Source organism: Rhinichthys klamathensis, unplaced genomic scaffold (assembly GCF_029890125.1).
Source record: "Rhinichthys klamathensis goyatoka isolate OS25496 unplaced genomic scaffold, OSU_Roscu_1.1 h1tg000401l_1, whole genome shotgun sequence".
In the NCBI taxonomy this organism is placed as follows: Eukaryota; Metazoa; Chordata; class Actinopteri; order Cypriniformes; family Leuciscidae; genus Rhinichthys; species Rhinichthys klamathensis.
This window is the reverse complement of record NW_026606902.1, coordinates 223,805-244,188: the sequence shown is the minus strand read 5'-3', so window position 1 is coordinate 244,188 and position 20,384 is coordinate 223,805. Positions and strand designations below refer to the sequence as shown.

General features: G+C 39.1%; 1 protein-coding gene across 2 annotated transcripts in view; it reads right to left on the bottom strand.

The window, feature by feature from the left end:
* The window catches only part of kansl1b (KAT8 regulatory NSL complex subunit 1b), a 97,893-nt gene that overhangs the window by 64,064 nt on the left and 13,445 nt on the right, over positions 1–20,384 (bottom strand). For both annotated transcript variants that reach the window (XM_056234694.1, XM_056234693.1), the window contains exon 2: positions 7,008–8,289. In XM_056234694.1, the coding sequence (XP_056090669.1) occupies positions 7,008–8,200 (1,193 nt within the window). In that variant the 5' untranslated portion in view covers positions 8,201–8,289. The remainder of the gene's footprint in view (positions 1–7,007; positions 8,290–20,384) is intronic.

Genomic DNA, 20,384 nt, shown 5'->3' with positions numbered 1-20,384 from the left:
AATGAACGGTCAATTAATCATTAACCTCTTAAATGAAGCGGTTTCATGGGATCTTTAAAAATGGTTCAAAAAGCAGCACAGGCTCAATTTAACCATACTTGCACTCCACAAACTACCAAGCATCAATCTTTCAGTGCAGTAGTCTTTCATACTAAGTGCAGGTAGTACTAACACACTTCTGACTGCAACATAAAAACTGCAGCTCTGAAAGGTCGTGGACATGAGCTCAGAATGAGCGCCAGACGGCCAGAGCAAGGTAGATATCTAAAGGTGAAAAGAAAAAAACACACACCTTTACATGGTTTCCAGGGAGATACTCTGCCATCACCAATAAGACACAAGAGATGGTGGGCTGTTGTATCCCGCAGTCCAAAGGGCAACAGGGAGGATGGAAAAAGCTGCTGGCAGTTTCAAAGCAGTGCTGATGTTTAAAAGGATGCCCTGAAATATTCATCTGAGAGCTGATTTACCGTTTCTACACTAATGGTTAAGATGCATACTCAAACAGAGAAAACCGGTGCTTGAGCAGTGGGTAAGAGCTAATTAAATCATTTGCAATTAGCTTTGGGTAGAAGTTAGGATGGATGGATGGAGGAGAGATCACAGAATAAACATGCAATGGAGTGCAATAGACGGTAGAAAAGCAGCAGAAACTAAGGAGAATGGGTATTTCAGTTTTTGAACTCAGCCTCATGTCATTCCCTCAGAGTAACACACAAAAAATAAGAATTTAAGTATACACTTGCCATTCCTTCACATATAAATGACACTAAATGAGGCCTGTGTTCATCAAGTTCAAAACATCCTACTAAACATCCTGACATCCGCCCTGGTTTTCCTTTATGAGAGAAGTAGCAATGTCCAATTTGTGAACGAATCATTCATTTGAGTTGATTTCCTTCAATTAATCATTTGACAGTTCTCAAAACCTCAATAATTCTTTCACAGATTGGACTGATCTGATTCTCAAGTTCAACTGACTGACTCAGATCAGGTCACAATTGACAGTCATTAGAGGGGAAAGTATTTAGTGCATAACGGCTTAAAGTCGTAAATATTATGGCCTGTTCATCACACAAAACTATCGTAGCTTCAAAAAGACATGGAAGACAGGTTTCACGGTACTTTAGCATACTTTTTTTTTTAAACGTGATAGTTCTGGCCCCCATTCATTTCTCCTTTTGTGTTCCACCAAAGAAAGTAATAAAGGTTTGGAACAACATTAGGGTGTGTAAGCGATGACAGAATTTTTTCGGTGAACTAATCCTACGTTACAGATCTACAGATTCAAGTCTGTGTATGAACAAGACCTCTGCATTTAATAAAAAAATAAAAAAAATAAAAATGCAGATGAAGGACAGCCCAGAGAGTAGAGGGAACAGCGCACAGCTTGGTCTGCCCTTTAAAAATCAGTCAATTTTTCTCTGCTGTTGGCTTCAGGCTACTACAAACACAAAAGCAGTTTCAATCACTCAAGACCTGATGAGATCCTCAACGTATCATGGGTCCACCCAGTTGGTGTCTATAGGGAATATCTGTGGACAAAAGACACACATTTGCCCTGCAGTTTGGGGTCCACGATACAGGACAAGCCAGAATGATTGTTTTGCTGTCTGAGAGTTTGTTGTTCTCTCATACTGTGTGCATGTACCGGAAACCACAGTGCCACAATATAAGATCTCTCATTTCCTTTACTCACTAACGTGGGCCGCTCTGCACAAACTCAAAATGGTAGATTGTAACTTCAACTGTACTACGCCACTCTCATGATTTGGTAAAATGGGATTTGAGTTTGTAAAATCCATGAAATTGAACAGAATAGAACATCAAAATAACAAACTATACTATGAATTTTAGTCCATGCCCATATGCTTCGAGGTCAGATATAATATTTCTTTCTCTACCAGAGCAAAAATATTGATATAACGCCAAATATTGAAATATGTGTGTGCAATAAAATGCTCTTTAGAAGGAGAAAGTCGTCATCCTCTAGTACTATCTGCCTGACGAGTAATAGCAAAAAGCAAATCAAATTCAAGGCTGTAATGTAAATGGCTATTGGCCTTGTAACAAAAAGACAGTGGATAAATTGATTAATAAATCAACATGATTTGGATGAAAACTATGTCTATTAACTGTTAAACACCAGTACTTCACATTTGTGCACGTGCATCCCCGGTATCGCAAAATCCATATCATGGTACAACATAATACCGGTAGTCACGTTCATTCCGGTATAGCGCCCACCCCTATCGTATCGCCCACCAATAATAGTGTTAAATAATCGGGATTTCAATATTGGCAAAAATAATCGCGTTTATGATTTTTGCCATAATCGAGCAGCCCTACATCAAAATGTCAAGTCTGTCAGAACACTTTTGATTTAGTAAGACAAGACAACTCTGATGAAAAACAAAAACAAAACATGGAAGCGAATATGTCAAAAAAGTGAAAAACTATTAGAGAGGGGACCAAAAAAAAAAAAAAAAAAAGAAGCTTGCCAAGCGGCTATGTGACCTAGAAGGTTGACTGGTAAAACCAGAAACCATGCCGATGGGGAGGCCTTAATAACAGGAAAAAGAAGAAAAAACAACAATAACAGTTTGAAGGCATTAGGTGAATAAAGAGTGTTAGGTTATCAAGTAGGGCTGGGCGATAAAACGATAACGATAATTATCGCGATATAATTTCTCGATAAAACGATATCAAGAGTTCGATAAATGTTTATGCGCCAAAAGCGGAACGAAACTCATTTGAACCGCGCGCGCCTCACGGACTATTTATCCGCTCGGCTCAAAGTCCAAACGGCAGCGCGCGCGCGCTCACTAGAGCAGACGCGTTTACTCTGATCGTCTCGCTCACTAGATCCAGTGAGAAGCGCTTGAGTTCAGCGAAGAACACCAATGTCTCAGTGATTTAAACCAGTTTAAAGGCAGATGAAACAGCGCTGACAAACAGGAGAAACACTGTGCGCAATGATACAGTCAGAATATGAATTGATACTAAATCCATTTATAATGGCTTTACTAAGGTTAGCCTAGTAATATTAACTGCACCATGAAATGTGGCATATACATATTGAATTGTATTATATTATTAATGTAGACAATGTTTTAAATGACTAATTGAATATAATTACAGTATTTAATAATGTATTTAGGCTACTTTTTTCATACAAATACCATAGAAACCATAAAGTTACATTTTGCCATGATAGTGAGGTGCTATATAGGCTATGCCTGGCTTTATCTGTGGTTATCATGATCTAAATGCATGATGCTGGATGACCAATGGTTTATTTTAATAAAACTCAGAATATTACATTTTACCAAATAAAAATGTGGTAGTTAATTTTTTTTAACAGATGTTACTGTTTTTGTTAATGAACATAAATTTAACATAGTAGTATTAGCTTGAGTTAGGATGCAGATTTACTGTCAACTCTGTCAAATATGTGTTTCGAGATAAAACATGTAATATTAATATTGGAGCCTGCACTGCAAACTGTGCTGAATATACGTGTCATCAAAGTCAGGCAACACAAACCTGTTTCAAGACTTAACAATATCCCCCATTAGCACATGCAGAAACTAAGAAATATATTTTTCTATTCAGATATTTATTTTGTTAAGGAAAAATGACAAATGATGTTTTACCTCAGATTTGTGAAATGTTCACCTGTTTGGCAAGTGTTTGTCATGATATGTTCTGACAATAAAGAGTAGTTTAAAACCACAATTAACGCTCTGGTTTCTACAACTTTCACTTAGGAGCAAAAATCTGCCTTTAAACTTGAAAGAAATAAAGATTTGACATTTATCGTGATAATTATCGATATCGACTGATATAAAAAAAATTATCGTGATAATTTTTTTTGGCCATATCGCCCAGCCCTATTATCAAGTAATGGGTATAGTCTATTTTCTGATATACTTTGCTACCTTTAAAAAATAAATAAATAAATCTACCAAAGTCTAGACTAGGCATGTGCCGGTATCAAATTTTCATGCTGCGGTTAACTGATTGAGCTTTTTATCACGGTATACAGTATTATCACGATATTTTAATTGCTCAAGAGAAACATATGGATTGTGGGTATCTAAAAAAACAACAACTTGCCTCACAATGTGTAATTGTGATTTTCAAAACATATGGTAACTAAACAGAATTTTATTAAGTTTAGTGACAACATGTTACAATGACTGGTAGGCTACTGTTTGTATTATTCAATTAAATTCTTGGATTTGATTTCAATCTTAATTCAATATTGACTCATTTGGATAAATATTAGGTAGGCTACAGTCTGCATGTAAATTGTTCTCAAGAAAAAAATATATCTCACATAATGCTGTAAACATACAGAGAGAAATTAAATATAATGGGGTTTTCATTATAATAACAATTATGTAATGACAAGTAAACATAATAAATATGTAATATAGTGCACATATTTAGCAAAATACTCCTCGCTATTTTTTTCTAGTCAACTAATGTGCTGGTCATTAAATGGCTTTCCTGAGGTAAATGTAACGTTCTGTGACATAACTGTTCTCCTGCAGTTTTATTGACCTCTTTCCGTGTTTGAAAAACACTGACTGACCGATATTATGTATGAGGCACATACCTTTCGGTAAGTTGTACTGTATCTTCAAATGAAAAGTAACAGATGATCGGTTTACTTGAACTGAGGCGCAGCGATCTGTCACAATGGACAGAACCTAAGAGCTGATTTTTTATTTTTTTCATATCAAAAGTAACCTGCGCTTTCTAGTCTGTCGGTGTCAGTGTCCTCTTTGCTCTGCGATTTTAAAGACATGGCGCTGCGCGACGCGGCGCTGCGCTTCTCGTTCGGTGTGCGACCCCCTTTAGAGTGGCTCTGGAGATTCATGCATTCATGTCCTCAGATAGTGATGCGGCAGTGGCTGAAAATGGCGCGAGTGTCATGCGTGATTAAGTTTGTGTGGTAAATGAAACCGCACGTCTGCGCCATTCATTCACACAGAGACAGGCAGAACATGCAGGATTCATACTTGCAATTTAATATTCCCAGACACTAGTCTATATCGTGTTTTGATTTAAGTGTACTGACCTGCTTTTTATTTATCAAAAATGACAAATTCCGTGAAATTCCACGTTATACAGTAAATTCCGTTTTTTTTATGGCCGGATTGTGTTGAGGAGTCTTTACAGCGGAAAGCGGCATGACAGGTATGATTTGATGTTCGACCAGTTCAATGGCTCCTTTTCATTCAAACCGGTTCTAGATAACAGGATTACAGCCCAGAAACAATGAATGCAACCAGCTGGTGCGTGAAAGTACATGAAAGCTCATTTTTAGCCCATGGTACCAGAAGGACACTAGCAAGACTGAAAAATGTGGTTGCGCTTGTGTTCATAATGGATGTTGGAGCTTGTCTTCATGGAAACATGATTATTTAGTGGAGTTTCGTCCCAGGAGGAACATGGATGCATGCAAATAATTAACCTGAATTGCCAAAGGTGGTCCACAGTGTTTGAGCACTCTTAATCTGTCTGAGGTTGGGGAATGGTACAAAATAATATCTACAAAAGGCACCATCAATAACATAAAATCTCAATAACTATCTAGCTGAATCCAAAACAGCAATAATGAGAAATCATATGGAATACATTTTCCTTCCAGTGACTTTTGAGGAAAGCAACCGTTTACCACCAATAAACCAAAAACGAACACAAATGACCCACTGGGTACTGCAGATTTTATTTGGATTGCACTCAATTGACTCCTCGCTCATCAAGACACTGGCTTTAATGGCTGATTAAGCAGGAAGACAAATCAAGTACCTAACAAAAAGACCTTACATGAAGTTACAACATGCAGTGCTCAATCCCACAAAGGAATCTGTTGCATCATCAATAAAGGACTAAAATCCCATTTTAAAGAAGTACCTATGGATGTGGGGAAGGTAAAAAAAAAAAAAAAAAAGTTAAACAGTCCTTTGTCAACGCGCTTCACTATGCTCGTCGCATAATCTGCAAGTAAGCCTATTTGTCCTTGCGCAATAGTCATGTGACTGACTCCACTGAATGTAGGTTATCCCCTCATGGAGCAGTCTAAGTCTGTGTTTAAAGAAAAAAGAAAAACCAGGAAACATTTCTGACTCACTGGGCTATTGAGACACCATACAACTAAAATGATGCAGCAAAAGAGACCACTTGAAGACCTGTCGCGATGGAGGAGCCGATGTTTAATGTACAACAAGTAAAGCAAAATTAGGCGAAAGTGGTATTTATCAAAGCTGTACACGTTTTATATGCTTTTATCAATGATCTAGATCTGCCTCATAAAGAGGATTACTTTCCTTGTGTCTGGAATATTTACTGGGTTTGAGCATTGGGAACATTAAGAGTAAATACTGGGAAGATAGGAAAAAAAATAACCCAAGCTAAAACAAAAAAATATATATAACAAACATCAACAGAAGTTAAACAGTGCCTTATCTTTGCCTTCCACTTGTCCAGTGTGTTCTTAACCAGAGGTTGGGATGGGTGAAAACAGGCCCAATAACTGAATGAGAAAGTGTGTGAATGGATTTAAGGAAGTGACACACTGCCTTTCAAGAAAAATCCTTTGCCATTTGAGTGTATTTAAACAAGGCTCAGCCCTTGGGAAGGAAACGACTGGCTTGCTGCATGTAAGAGAGAGTGCGGGGCGAGTGTCCATGTGTAACCAGGATAGTAATGATATTCAAGAGATGAACACACCTTCATTATCAAGAAAATTCCTCTGTAACAAAAGCAATCAATGTGATCTTGAACTGAAAGAACAAGTCTACACTTACAAATGCAGATATGTAAAACAGCCTCTGACTGAATTTACAATCAGTCAACAACATCTGCACATCATGATTCATTAACATGTGAGAACGCAATGGTTTCATGAAACACCCAGCCTGCATCAGCACTTATCCTTCATCATTAAACCATCTAGATTCACATTATCAGGAATAATGAAGGTCGGTACTCACAGAGGAATGTGGCGTTGCTCAATGTCGACCCGAGCCAATTCATCTTCCTCCACATCAGTTTCTCCTCCTGAGCTGCTTTCCGTGGCATCGGAATCGAAAGCACATTCGGAAGATTGCAGGTTGGTGGTACAACTCAGGGACAGTCGTTCTAATTCGGCCGGCATAGATCCACCCTTCAGGAAACGTCCCAGTCCGTCCCTCTCCTGAGGGGTGAGGGCGTCGTCACCATAACGGCCTCTTGGCCGTCTGGCATCCAGAGCACCCAGCGTGCTCTTGAGTAGTCCACCCAACTGTTGCTGCACGTGGCGCTCCACCTGCTTGGCCTGCACCACCTGCAGCCGTTTGCGTAGTCGCCGTAGCCGTGCCTCAATCTCCCCTTGTCTGCTCTGGCTGTGCTGGGTACGATCGCTTAGCTCCACTCCAAGGTCACCTAAGGGGTCTTGCTGGGTAGCGAGCGAGAGCGCCAACGGATCTTCACTGCTTAGCGGGATACAGTCTGAGATTTTGTCCACTGTGAGATGTGTAATGGAGGTTGGGGATGTTAATGGAGGTGCTCCATTGCTGGGACAATTCTGGGACTCACCCGTTGACAGCTGGTGCTGCTCCGCACCGTCTCGAAGAGGACCATTCGTTGTCAATCCCCTGGTAGCAATGACAATTTGAGTCGGATTTGACAAATCCTGCTCGACAGTATGTTGACCACCATTAAAGGTCACTGCATTGTCTCTTTCAGTCGGTTTAGTCACTTTCTTTGTCACGCCATTGACAGTGGTGCCTTGGACGGTGGGCGGCCCACATGGCCCACCTCCTCCACCGGCACTCATGATGCTCTTTAGCTGCTCTTCAGAGAGCTCTAAGGCCTGGTGCTTCCGTGGTATGAGGTTTGGCAGGATGCTGTGCGTCTTTAGTAGAACACCTTGCAGCTTGAGAGACTCTTTTGCTGAGGACACAGAGGTCACATCTGAACAGTGATATGAGGTAACGAGGGGCTTGCAGGGGCCGGCCCCGCGAGAGGGGCGCTCCTCCGAGGCCTTGCGCTTGACTACGCCGTTACTGGACACGAGGATATGGTTGGTGGTACCACTTTCCTCCACGCCACTCGGGGAGAGGGTGGAGGAGGGCGGAGCCAGTTTGAAGCGTATGCGGTGAGTTTCGGCCGGCGCGTCGGTTAAAGCGGGCGCCATTGCAGCCATGCAGCGCTGGGAGGGGGCGGGCGAGGGGGCCTCTCCCGGTGCCGAGGCCAGCTCCACACCACCCACCCACCACTGTTCCAGGGGGCAGCCTGAAAATAACACAAGACAAAGAAACATCACAAGTCAAATTTAGCGGTTTATTTGTTCTATAACAGGCCAAACTGGCTATTAAAAACCATCTGTAGCCATTTGAAATTAGAGGCAACCACTGCATTTGAATCACAATCCAAACAAATATGCTACACATGTAGCATGAGCAGTTGGTTTTGTTACATAAGACACCTGCACAAAACAAAAACGGACAGACTGAATGAAAATGGAAAATCACTCTCTCACAGCAGGTGGTGCTTATGGAAAAGAAGCATTTCTTTGGGTACCGCTATAAACAAAGCAGCGCTGCATTTATAAATATTACTTTATACGGAGGTAAGAGGAAAAAAAAAAATTCCATCGAAACTATTCTGAAGACAGTCAGTTTCCTTCAGAGAGACATTCATATAAACCCCTACCCCCAATTCAATATTTATTTTGTTCTTCCTATATATCGAGCATCTCGAACAGTAATCTTGCTGTGTCTGGCATTTTCTCTGCTGCGTGTCTCCGCTCTCCTCTTTGCGCCCGTCTTCAGCGTGTCGCATCTCTGGCCTGTGTTATATTTCCACATAAATTACATTTCAGGAAATGATTGCAATGAAGTTTGCGTGCAAGTCCAGAATAGAGATCAGCTAAAATTAAACTAAAAACCGTTTCCGATTTATGGCCGGTCGGCTGGTGCATCTCTAGAAAAAAGGTCGTACCACAAAAATTATTTGCACTTGCAAAAATGCTGCCAAATAAATTCACAGAGATTAAATTTCGGGAGCCAATTACGACTCATGATCTACCAGTTGAGGACCACTGCTTAATGGTAGGCAGTATCAATGTAGGTCAAACATTAAGAGTAAAAAACAAAGAGCCAGCCACAAGGACAGAGACAGTTTTATATGAAGGCCAACTAAATGAATATGAGCATATTTCTACATCAAGTAACTGTGAAACTACAGCCTTCAGACAGAGACATCAGACAATATTTAGGCCTATTCTGAGTGACTTTGACTTTGAATACAGGTTGAAGTTGACAGAACCAAAAACTAAATCTGTAACAAACCAATTCATTCTGCACTGTCAAAACCCTTTAGGTGTAAACCATTCTTATTAAATCTAACAAGCTGATGTGATGTGTCATGCCTTAACGGATTTGGTGAATATTTTGAGAGCAGAGACAATTAATTCGCAAAGAGACTTAGGTTCTTAAGACATAAAAATGGAGTGAGGTGACTCACACTAAAGCAACATGGCTCAATGCTGAAATGTCCCCTTGTCTTGTAAGATGACCATTACAATAAATTACATGGGGAAAAAGGCGGCTAAACTGCCTCTATTCAAAATGAAAATGGCTACTTTGAATTTGAATAGATCATCCAAAAATTAAATGCAGATTTTAAAACACAACACTAGTTGGCATTTTCCATGCAGTAACAAGTAACTGAGCTTTCAAAAAGGAAGCACAAGAACCATGAAAGACTTGTAGTAAAATGGAGCAATCGATTCTTTGACGATAAGCGCTGACAGATCGATAACTTTTGAACAAACTATTCCTAAGCTGTTTGGTTAACCCAGGGCTCGACAATAAGGACTGCCCGATGGCCCGGGGCCAGTGTGAACGACGCTCGGGACACTTGATGGAACGGCCACTTGCCCGATCGGGCCAGTGTTGTAGGAGTGTGCGATATATATCGTCTATGATATCGTAATTGTTGATTTAACGATCTGACATTACAATACAAAAAACAAACAAAAACACACCCATTGAGTGCACGCATACACTACGTAATGTAGTCTAGAAGATTAGACTAGCGCGCATGTACATTTAGAGTGTACGTACGCTTACATAGGCCTGTCACGATAACAAATTTTGCTGGGCGATAAATTGTCCAAGAAATTATTGCGATAAACGATAATATTGACGTTCTGAGACCATTTACATCTAAAATAATGATAATGGCATAATAATGCAGGTACACCTTTTCAAAGATCAATAAACTTTTATTTCTAAAAACTATTTACCACTGAAAATGGAAAACATTTTAAATATCCACAATAAATGAACAAAACAACCAAAAACAATAAAAGCAATGTCTCTGCTAACAAAAAATGCACTTGAATAAATACCAAAAGCAATAAATAAAATGGATGTAAACAAAACCCGACCCTACCCTATGATAAACTATTTGTTATTAAAGCATTAACACACAAACCACTGTTAATTTAACATAAAAGCAAGCAGGCTACTGCGTGCATGGTCTGGCATGACTGAATGCGCGCAAAGTGCGCTCCCTTAATAATTCCTAAAAAGCTGACAGTCCATCGCGATCTCACACATCTCTGTTATTATCAATGAAGCTGACTGCACAATCAATCTTTCATAATATCCACACTTTGTTTGTTATAATTAGAGGATTTGCCAGCATACAGAATTCAGCACTGAACAAAAAAGTCCGTTTTGAGCGGTGAGGGGAAATCAAAATGAACGAGTCAATGACTCGAAAAAAGATTCGTTCATTTTGATGAACGAGTTCGAACAGGAGAGTTCGCAAGGCGAGCATTTGTGCCTATAAAACTTTAACTTTTTTATTTATTTTCGAAATGACAGATCGTTTCGCTAGATAAGACCCTTTATTCATCGTCTGGTATCGTTTAAAGCCCTTTGAAGCTGAACTGAAACGGTCATTTAGACCTTGAACCGTTTGGCTACCATTGAAGTCCATTATATGGAGAAAAATCCTGGAATGTTTTCATCAAAAACATTCATTTCTTTTCGACTGAAGAAAGAAAGACATGGACATCTTGGATGACATGGGGGAGAGTAAATTATCAGCAAAAGTTTTTTAAAAAGTGAACTACTCCTTTAAACCGATTTGACTTATCGCGATTTTGAAATCGCAAAGGCTGCAATTATTATTTAGTTTGAGTTTGTCACTTAGGCTACATTTACACTGCAGGTCTTGATGCCCAAATCCGATTTTCTGACTACATCCGATTTTTTTGACGACCCGCTTACATCATCTTTTAAAAGTGACCCGTATCCGATTTTTGCATTTACACTATACACTGCTGAAACTACCAAATGTAGACGTTCTGACCCGGAAAAAGAAGTAAAACAGCACGAAATACAATGGATGCAGATGCGAATAAAATTATCCAGTGTTTTGCTTTCCACAATATTTTTAAAAGTCATTCATCTTTTTATCTTACGGTGGCACTGTGGCCACGAGGGGAGAGGAAGCGGGAGCCGGTAAGAGGACTTTTCACTAGTGAAGATATTATTGCGCCAAGTCGAAGTGCTCAAAAGCACTTGTTATGGTATTCCGCCATACAATATAGTCATCAATTTTAAACACTTAGAAAAGCGCAACGGTTTATTTTGTGTCACCAGCCCAGGTCAAGTTACACTACTCGAGTAACTGTGTTTACATAGGGAAAACGTGGAAGTGTTTGGTCGCTTCTCTGCTTGGCCCATATTTAATGCATGGGCTAAGCTAAGTGCTAACATAGTTTTGCGGCAATACAGAGCGATATAGTGCACGCACTGAGACGAGAGAGGTATGTATCAACTCGTCTTAGTTAAGGGAATAACATAGTTTAATAAGAAAAACTGGTGGAGTATCCCTTTAAAATGACCATCATCGGCATCGGCCGATATGAATATTTCTGCCGATGAGACTTGCCGATAGGGTGGCATGTTTCCTATGCGCACGTGACTAGTGCTGCCACTAACGACTAATTTTCTAACGACTAATCTTTCGACTAATTTTTCGATTAGTCGACTAATCTAAACGACTAATTAAAAAAAAAAATCAAGTGTTTATTTCGTTGTGTCCATTTTATTTTGAACTCAACTGAAGGGCCAAAACATAAAATGTCACCTGTTCAAAAACATTATGTATTAACAATCTAAGCATTAAGTATCTGCATTTCCATTAGGCTATACCATATTAGTCAGAGTCCTAATCTAATCCTCTAATAACAAACATGTATGTATTACTTAAATTAGCTCTTTGTTCTGCCTTAAAGGAACACTCCGACTTTTTGGGACTTTAGCCTATTCACCTTATCCCCCAGAGTAAGATAAACTGCTCTCTGAATATTGCCTCACCACGGCTCGTCTCAGGTGCTGCGGTTATCACTCCGCCCAAGTAGCAGTGCTTCGCCTTCAGAGAATATAGTTCCCAGTATTTATACAGTTAAAATATGTCTGTGTCTCATGTGACTTTGTTTTTTGTACACTCTGTGACTATACAAATCACAACATGTAAATAGGAAAATGTTTCCGTTATTTTGTCACTTATTTGGATTAGTATGCTAGCTGCAACCATTTACATCCAGTCTTTGTGCTAAGCTAGGCTAGCGGTGGGTGCGTCAAACAGACTTATAGCACGCACGGAGATGAAAAAGGTGTGTATGGACTTATCTAAATCTGGGGGATAAGGTGAATAAGCTAAAGTCCCAAAAAGTCGGAGTGTTCCTTTAAAAAATGTACAGTAAGTAGGGATGCATCGACCCGATACTCAGTATCGGTATCGGCTCCGATACTGCCATTTTTGCCGGATCGGGTATCGGTCAGACGAGGCCGATCCAAATCCGATATTGTGCATATTATTCTGTGTTATTGTTAAGCCCCACAAAAGGCACAAAAACATTATAAAGCACCATAAAGTTTTCGTGCACTATCTTCTAAGTGTTCTGAAGCCATTATATAGTATAATGTGAGATATAAATGAATATTTAAGTCATTAAATTCAAGACCACGTAAACTTTTTCCCTCCGCTGCGGCTGTCAGTCATTCTCCATTCAGCATCAAACAGCGCGTCGCGTTCGGGTACAAGAGTCAACACGATGAAACTCTCCAAGATGATTCAATGTTACTATTATTATACTTGATCTGTAGATAAAAGGTCTATGGTTTCGCATAAAACAACTTTATATTGCTGGACTTTATTGCTGTAACTAAATCATGTTACTTTCTACCGGGCGTCTGTTAGATCGCAACACTAAAGTAGAGTCAGAGCACTATATAGTTCTTCACGCGCACAGTAACTGAAATTTAAAACTGTTAAAAGAAAAGGCTCAATAAACGATTGCATAGATTAGATAGATACTGTGTACACTACGCATCAATATGTATTTCCTTTGTGCTTTGAACTTTTAAATGCGGACTCGACGCGCTGTGACTCCGTGTTGCTTCAAGCACATCATTCTGCGCTCGCGATGCGCATAAGCGCTGTGTGCCGCACTGTATTGGAGTCTTTCATAATCATATCATACTACTTTTGCGCAATGAAAGATTATTAATAGCCTTTCTTGTTCTGTCCTATCTATCATATGTTGCTGCCTCATTAAACAGCTGTGCTATACATTTAAAACATGTCTCAATTTTATAGTAGCCTATATAGGCTATATATAATAATTTATCTTTTTGATTTTTGTTATCTTGTTTTTCATGAATGTATTTTACAACAATACAAAAACAACAATCCATTTGTAACGTTTGACCAGATTTAGTGTTACACTTATTGTCTCTTATTTGTTCCCCTAATTTTTTTCACTAAATGTTCAGATTTTATACAATTATTGTGCACTCGTGATTTTTCTAGACTAAATTTTACTGCTGAATTATCCACTAATCTAGTTTATAATAGCATTTTTGTCACAGATTATGATCATATATTTTTTGGATTTGTTGTTTTTCTTTAAAATTAAGTTATCTGTATTAAGTAGATTGTGTGTTGAACTGATAATCACTCTTTTGTGTGTTAAACACAGAGTTATATAAATTTTACTTGATATAAAAAAAACTGCACTGGTATCGGATTGGTATCGGTATCGGCCAATACTCAGAATTTTGGTATCGGATCGGATCGGTTTTGAAAAAGCGGTATCGTTGCATCCCTAACAGTAAGCTAATAATGATTAATTTATGTACATTTCTGAAAAGCACAACTGATAACATCACTCTGAATAGTAAAGTAGATGCAATGCATTTTCTGTGAAAAGCGCTATACAAATAAATTGGAATTGAATTGAAAGAGTCTGGACTAGCCCACTATGAGTCACGCTGAAAGCAGGCAGGCACGCAGTTATGTAGCTCGCGTTTACACTTGCGTGCATGGCGGGCCTGTGCCGCGATTCGCGTGAATGTGAAAGCAACACGGACTCGGGAGCGCTTGTTCAGGAAGTTAAGTAACCTGCCCATGCGTTTTAGCTGATTACGATGCATTTAGTTAAATAAAACACATGTAAGGGATGATAGTGTTGATGATTTACCTTGGATACGCGAGAGTTGAGTCTGCAGTGTATTCGCGCATTGCGCGTGCAATCAGGGCAACACATTTGGAAATCCACTGTCTCCTCAAAAGAGTCTGTTTGAAAAACACAATATTGACCCGCGTTCTGTTTTCTATCATGCGCCGTGCACGTTTGCGATGGCATAAGATGCACGCAAACTCAACAGGGTTCGATAGAATTGAGTGTGAAACCAGACCAACGCTGCGGGGGGCTCCGGGAACAATTGCGCTCGCGCTCGGACCGCAGCAAACAAGCCCACTGTGAAAGCTCCGTCACCTGCCTCCACAATTTTTCATATCAAAGCAGTGAAGGCGGGCGGGAACGTGAAGGAAAATGATAGCAGATAAACCAGCAGGGCGCGCACGGCGCACAGACTGGTGTGTGGAGGTGAATTACAGTGAGCCGTTTGTGACGGGAGACCAAAAATAAATAGCGGTCAATAGTAAAACGACACGTCGACTAAAAAAATTGCCGTCGACTAATTTGCATGGTCGATTACGTCGACTAATCGCGGCAGCACTACTCGTGACGCGAACGAAGCATGAGCGCCAGCAACTTCCAACTAGGGGTGTGCGTCTCACGGTTTTTGATCGATGTCTCCACGATCTGCTTTTGAAGAAAAATCATAGTATCGTGCATTCTATCAGTTCAATTCTGGCGCCTTCATCTCAACATACTGTACAACCCGACGTACATTCACATCACATCACATGTAAACGCAGAGGTAGAGTTACACTCACGGTCACGGGACACCGCAATTCACAAAAGTTCATTATTTGCATGTGCGTCAAAGTCTTGCTAGTTAAACATGTCATTCACGTGCTGATGCGCTGTTCTAACATCCGCTTTTCTGAGCGCGTTACACCCGACGCTCACAGGAACTAAAAGCCTGTTACAGAGTCTGCATACTGGACTAATCTTTCGAGTCTTATTGCGCTGATACTGTCAAATACACACACGGTTTACATAAACAAAGTTGGTTATGTCTAAAGTGAAAGCAAACAGAGAAAATCTGCTTGTCAAATGCGTGTATATTAGACGCGTCGCGTGCAGTTCTTAAAGAGACAGTATAATATGCTGCCGCTTGTCCTTAAAGAGATACTGCACCCAGAAATAAAAATTCTGTCATTATTTACTCACTCTAATGTTGTTTCAAACCTGTATTCATTTCTTTCTTGTGCTTAAATATACTATGGAAGTCACTGAAGTACAGCAACTGTTTGGTTAGCCACATTCTTCCAAATAACTTTTATAATTTCAACAGAAGAAAGAAACTTGAGAGTAGGGCTGGGCGATATGGTCCAAAAAAATTATCACAATATTTTTTTTTATATCAGCCGATATCGATAATTATCACGATAAATGTCAAATCTTTATTTATTTCAAGTTTAAAGGCAGATTTTTGCTCCTAAGTGAAAGTTGTAGAAACCAGAGCGTTGTGGTTTTAAAAATCTGAGGTAGAACATTCAAACATTTGTCATTTTTCCTTAACAAAATAAATATCTGAAAAGAAAAATATTTCTTCAGCAGTTTGCAGTGCAGGCTGCAATATTCAAATTACATGTTTTGTCTCGAAATGTATATTTGACTGAGTTGACAGTAAATCTACATCCTAACTCAAGCTAATGCTACTATGTTAAATTTATGTTCATTAACAAAAACAGTAACATCTGTTTGTTTGTTTTTTTAAATTTAAGGACCACATTTTTATTTTGTAAAATGTAATATTCTGACTGTTTGAGTTTTATTAAAATTAACCATTGGTCATCCAGTATCATGCATTTAGATCATGATAACCACAGATAAAACCAGGCATAGCCTATAGCCCCTCACTATCATGGCAAAATGTAACTTTATCAGGGCTCAACATAAAAAAAAATCCCCACTGGCCCCCGGGGCCAGTAGATCAGAGTTTTGCTGGCCCCTTCTATATTTTGACTGGCCCTGAAAGAAATAAACTATTTATTGTATACATTAGGATTAATCAAAACAGCGAAGGGAGTTCAGGAATTAAGAGAGAGCCCCTAGACACATGCAAAAATAACCAAATGTCAGTGTGCAGTAAATTTGTCAATACCTGCTTTCTCCTTTTTTTTTTTTTTTTTTTTTTTATTTAACCTTTATTTAACCAGGAAGTCCCTTGAGACTGAAATCTCTTTTCCGAGGGAGACCTGGCCAAGACGGCACCCAGTTACAATTTACTTGCGCAGAATCTCCTCATCTCCCTCTCTCTTTTTTTCTCAGTCTCCTCATCTTACTTATTAAAGCTAAAGTTATTCATTCAAGAGAGCTGCGAGTGATTTTCTTTGTGCCTTTTGTTGTGTGATTCTCAGTAATGGCGTGATCGTCAGCATGTATATTAGACTGCTTCCCCTTTAAGAACGAGTGCAGATCTAATAGTCTACTGATGCACCATATTTTCTCCCAACTATTTCCATAACTGCGTCCATTTTAGACATAAACTGTTTAAGTGAATCTCCAAGCCAGTCATTTTGACACATTTTTGTGTACATTTGATCGTTTAGACGCGCACATGAAGCCCAAAGTATAATTTGCTTGTCTCGTTACGGTATGTTTCGGAGCGCGCGCTGTATTGGGAACCGCATCTCTTGCGCAGATTTTTGTGCTTTTAATAGCTCTTTTTATTATTAAACGCGTCCCGCAATTTAGCAACAGACGAGACTGCATTTTACAACAATCACCGATCGTGCTGATTCTGTCTTAAAGTTTGAGTTTTAAGGAGAAATGACAGCGTACTGCTGCGAAGGGAAGGAAGTTGCGCTAGACAGAATGCAGTTTTTAATGGTTTTACCTCAAATATATTCTATAATCTTTGGAAGCCGAAATCTAAAATAAAATCATACTAATATCACATATCTAAAGTGTAACCATAACTTGAATGTTTAGTTCTGTCCTCCGTCAGGTGTTGTGCGTGTTGTGGCACCGCGTGAGATCTCTCTCTCTTCTGGACTGCGCGAATAGCAAAAATGCATCACAGACAAATGGTTTAATTTTATTATAGAAATGGCTGGCGACTCAGCGAGATGGTAAAAAAAAAAAAAAACGTCTTTATAGCAATAATAAATCATAGCCTACGTGTATTTCTCCAGTACCGACAGCAGAACCGATAACGTCCGAGCTTATCGATACAGCGCGGCCATTGCTTATGTCGAGCCCTGAACTTTATGGTTTCTATGGTATTTGTATGAAAAACAGTAGCCTAACAGTTAAATACATTAAATACTGTAATTATATTCCATTAGTCATTTAATACATTGTCTACATTAATACTATTATACAATTCAATATGTATATCCCACATTTCATGGTGCAGTTAATATTACTAGGCTAACGTTACAGTAAATCCATGGTAGGCTAAATGGATTCAGTATCAATTCAGATTCTGACTGTTTCGCTGCGCAGTGTTTCTCCTGTTTGTCAGCGGTGTTTCATCTGCCTTTAAACTGATTTAAACTGGACATGTGTTCTTCGCTGAACTTTAGCGCTTCTCACTGGATCTCGTGAGCGAGACGATCAGATTAAACGCGTCTGCTCTAGTGAGCTTGCGCTGCCGTTTGGACTTTGAGCCGAGCGGATAAACGGTCCGTGTGGCGCGCGGTTCAAATGAGTTTTGTTCCGCTTTTGGCGCATACACATTATCGAACATTTATCGACCTCTTGATATCGTTTTATCGAGAAAAAATATATCGCGATAATTATCGTTATCGTTTTATCGCCCAGCCCTACTTGAGAGAGTAAATGATGACAATTTAAATTTTGGGGAGAACTATCTCGTTAATGTTAATAAAACAACAAAACACAAAGAGGAAATCACTCACTGCTCTTGACTGAGAACTTTAATAAGCTTTTTTTGCACTTAAAAAAAACACACAAATATATCGGTATCGGGCAAAATTAGTCTGAAAATATCGGCATATCGAATATCGGCCAAAATCCTATATCGTGCATCCCTAAATTATGCCATAAAAATAACAATATAGTTGCAACGATATGTGTCTGTTCATTCATGTTGTCAAAGTTACCCGCCGAATTGACAACACGATGACGTCAGACGCACGTCCATTTACAAAACCAATCAATGTCAAGATGCAGCACACATAGATGATGACGACAGGACGCAAGTATGTCACGTAAAGTTCTTGTGCTCGCATAATTGCAGTGTGAAACCAAACCAAAACTTTCTGAAAGTATAAAATGTATCAAAACGTGAACTTTGGTTCGGACCTTGGTGCGGACTTTCAGGTGTGAAAACGCCCTCAGTCAGAATTATTGCGGTATTCTATTGTGCCATGTCTGTTTGGCACACTCGTTCACAGAAGCTTGAATTTTAGCAGAGATTCACAACAACAAATGGTTTCATGAGTCAACTTGCTTGGTTCTAAAGCAAAATGCACACAGATTAGTGATAATTCTGAAATGTGTATTTCTCAACTCAAACTAGCAACAACAACTAAATGATTGATAACATCTATAATGATCAATAAGCCATTGATGTCTGGATAAAAATGACCCCGACCCCCTCCATTTTAAACATTAATTATAGCCATCCAACATTAGTGATTCAGTCATTACAATTGAAAGCAATCATTTTTTTCCCAACATTTATTAGGCTTAAAAAATATATAACAGCTTTTAATTTAAGTGAACTTCAAACAATCCTCACATAAACCCATAATAAATGTCAAACAATCCTCACATAAACCCATAATAAATGTCAGAGTTACCTGTGCCCTTCCTGTCTAACAGGTAGGACATACAGAAATTGAATAAAGTTATCAAACAGTCTGCTCTGCATAAATTATAAATTATATATAGACTAATCCTTATTAAAGCTACAAAAGTTCTTTAGTCAAGAGCACTGAGTAATTTTCTCTGTTCCCTTTGTTCTTTGATTAACTTTACTGACAGAAAGCTTTATTGGCTGCTGGCCTCTTTATCTCCATCATAAGACTGCTCTTATGTTATGAAGATTAGGGCTGTACTCAACCAAAGAAAATCTTGGTCGACTGAAGTCCTGAAATTGACTAAAAATCGACTAAAAATTACGTTATAAAAAAAAAAACTGTTAAATTAATTAGCTGCGCACTGTGCGCAGTACTTGGTAGCCTTGTTGTCCGCCTAAATAAATTATAAATCAACATAAAAAACTTGTAGGCTATTTGCAGTATATTAAATCGTTTTTGACCTAATTATTTTGCACTGAAATGAGTCTGACACATGAGTCTGTCGGCTCTGACGGCGTTGCATCACGTGCACCTGCGCAAAATCATAGCCTATGATTTCCGAAAATAGTACTATGTTGTCAACTAGTGATATCATCACACGAACTGTTGAGGAATATGCAACATAATTTAGACAATTCTTTTTGTCATATGTTATAATATAAAGTTATAACTGTCAGACACTATCATTTCAGCCGCTCTGTGCATGTCCTCGCACAAAGACTAGAGTTAGATTACCGCTTTTAGGTGATATGTCATGTTTGTCGTCGAGCTGTGGAAGGCAAACTGTTGCTTGCACACTTTGCATTCGACCTTTTTCCCCGTTATCAATTTTAATAAAATGTCTTTGTTGTTGACATGTTAGAAAAGCACTGACTATTAAACGCTCTCACAATTAAATAATTAATATTCAGCATCAAACCTTCTATAGCCTACTTATGAACGCGCCAAAAAATCAACCAATCAGAATTTTGGTCGAATCAGAACGTATCGACCAATTAATCGACTGGGACAGTACAGCCCTAATGAAGATACTCGACAAAACAACATTTTGGCAT